The 1,705-nt window shown below is 40.0% G+C and overlaps 1 protein-coding gene across 1 annotated transcript; it reads right to left on the reverse strand.

Moving 5' to 3' along the window:
- Window positions 1–42: 42 nt before the first annotated feature.
- On the reverse strand, window positions 43–1,609 carry LOC107576691 (DNA replication licensing factor mcm5-B-like). The gene is made up of 3 exons (XM_016262834.1): window positions 1,183–1,609; window positions 487–613; window positions 43–183 (listed from the first exon to the last, which is right to left on the reverse strand). Exons 1-3 carry the CDS (start codon window positions 1,350–1,352, stop codon window positions 43–45), a joined length of 438 nt encoding a protein of 145 aa, XP_016118320.1. The 5' UTR covers window positions 1,353–1,609.
- Window positions 1,610–1,705: the final 96 nt, after the last annotated feature.

Consider the following 1,705-nt stretch of genomic DNA (forward strand, 5'->3'; position numbering starts at 1 on the left):
AAAGGAAAACTTGAAATCGCATCATATGACCCCTTTAATAGTTTATTTCCTCACTTTCAGGTTACGGATGGAGGCCGGGTGGGCGTCGCTCTTCAGCATGACCTGTATGTCCTGTACAGTCTCGTCTCCTACTGGCCGCGGACGTGTGACCTCATCAGCCACTTCCTGCGCTGCCTCCTCCAGCTGTCAATCAATCAATGTCAAATCTAATTATCAGCTGATGTTCAAAAGGCACTGAGCATTTCATAAATACAGCATCTTGGAAAGTCATAAAAACTTGATAATAAATTAGTCTGTAATCATCTGAAAATAGAGTATTACATTGTGTAAAAACATTATATTTCTTAGTTTAAAATAAATATAACAAAAGATAATTATATAATTACCATAAGTAATTACTTATGTATGCCGTAAACAAATCCAACTCAACTTCAGTAAGACTTCCAATATTTATATGAAAAGTTATTTTTGTAAGTCTGTCCTTACCAAAGGCAAGTTCTCAGTGGGCAGTTTGTACAGACAGTCTGACAGATCCTCATCAAAACTGGCCAAATCCTCCATCTCCACCTCAATCCAGTACTCTCCCAAAGTATAGTGCCTCTTGAGTTCATCTCTGAAAACGAAAAACACCGTTAACAGTGTCCTAAAGTACTAAAACAATATAAACAGATGAAGATGTCAAACTCTGTTTAATAAGGTACATTGTATTAGTGAAAATGGGAGTTGGGAAATCATTCGTTTAAAAGTGAATCGGTTCTTTCGAACAGATTCGTATTGAACCGACTCAAAAACGATTCCCCGCTTCGCTAGCGCCATCAGTCATTTGCTCTCAGAATTTTTTTTGTTTGTAGTTTAATATTTGCACATAACATATTTAATATGATGTACCCCAGCAAATACGTGATAAAAACCCAACGCGTAATGAATCGATTCAACTGAATCATTCAAAAGAACAATGCGTTCACGAACCGGACACAAGTTAAAGGCGAATCTGCAACAAATTTAACACGGGCTAAATGAAAAACAATATTGATCGGATATAACAATGACATAACGAAATGATAGCCAACGATTAATAGACCAACTATAGGTAACTTACACGTTGTGCAAAACGTATTCTGTCACTGTGCAAAAAGAACCACCAAAAAAAAAAGCATGGAAATACATCTGATATCACAGTACCTGTATTTGTAGGTGAATCCAGTGCGATCGGTGCCGACTCTGAATTGTCTCAAAAACTCTCGAAACTTTTTTTTGATCTGGCTGCGTTTCACGACCCCCTCATCGCCGATGCCTTCACCTCCTCCAAAACTGTCACTGTAATAAACTCCTGGATCATCAAATCCCGACATGCTGTTAATATGCAGATTCCTTGCAATAAACGCTCAATAAGGTATTACTTAAATAAGTGCTGTCAATGTTCAATTTAAATACTGCTATAACGTTCTGTAGGTCAGAAGCAACAGTGACCTCCCCGCTGCAACACGCGCACTGGCTTTCGCGGCAAAACCTCTAGCCCAGCCTCGCGCTGAATTCAGACCCCTCCCTCACTGACTTTTCCGTCCCGCTTATTGGTCCACAAGGCGTCATGACGAGATACGTCACGAAAAAGGTGGAACCAAAGTGGAGTACTGGCGGGAAAAATACAAAGCAAAGTGCAGGGACCGGAACTGGCTGTTCTGATTGGCGCGGAATTTCAGCATTG

This window comes from Sinocyclocheilus grahami, unplaced genomic scaffold (assembly GCF_001515645.1).
Source record: "Sinocyclocheilus grahami isolate Dianchi unplaced genomic scaffold, SAMN03320097.WGS_v1.1 scaffold4161.1, whole genome shotgun sequence".
NCBI classification, from domain to species: Eukaryota; Metazoa; Chordata; class Actinopteri; order Cypriniformes; family Cyprinidae; genus Sinocyclocheilus; species Sinocyclocheilus grahami.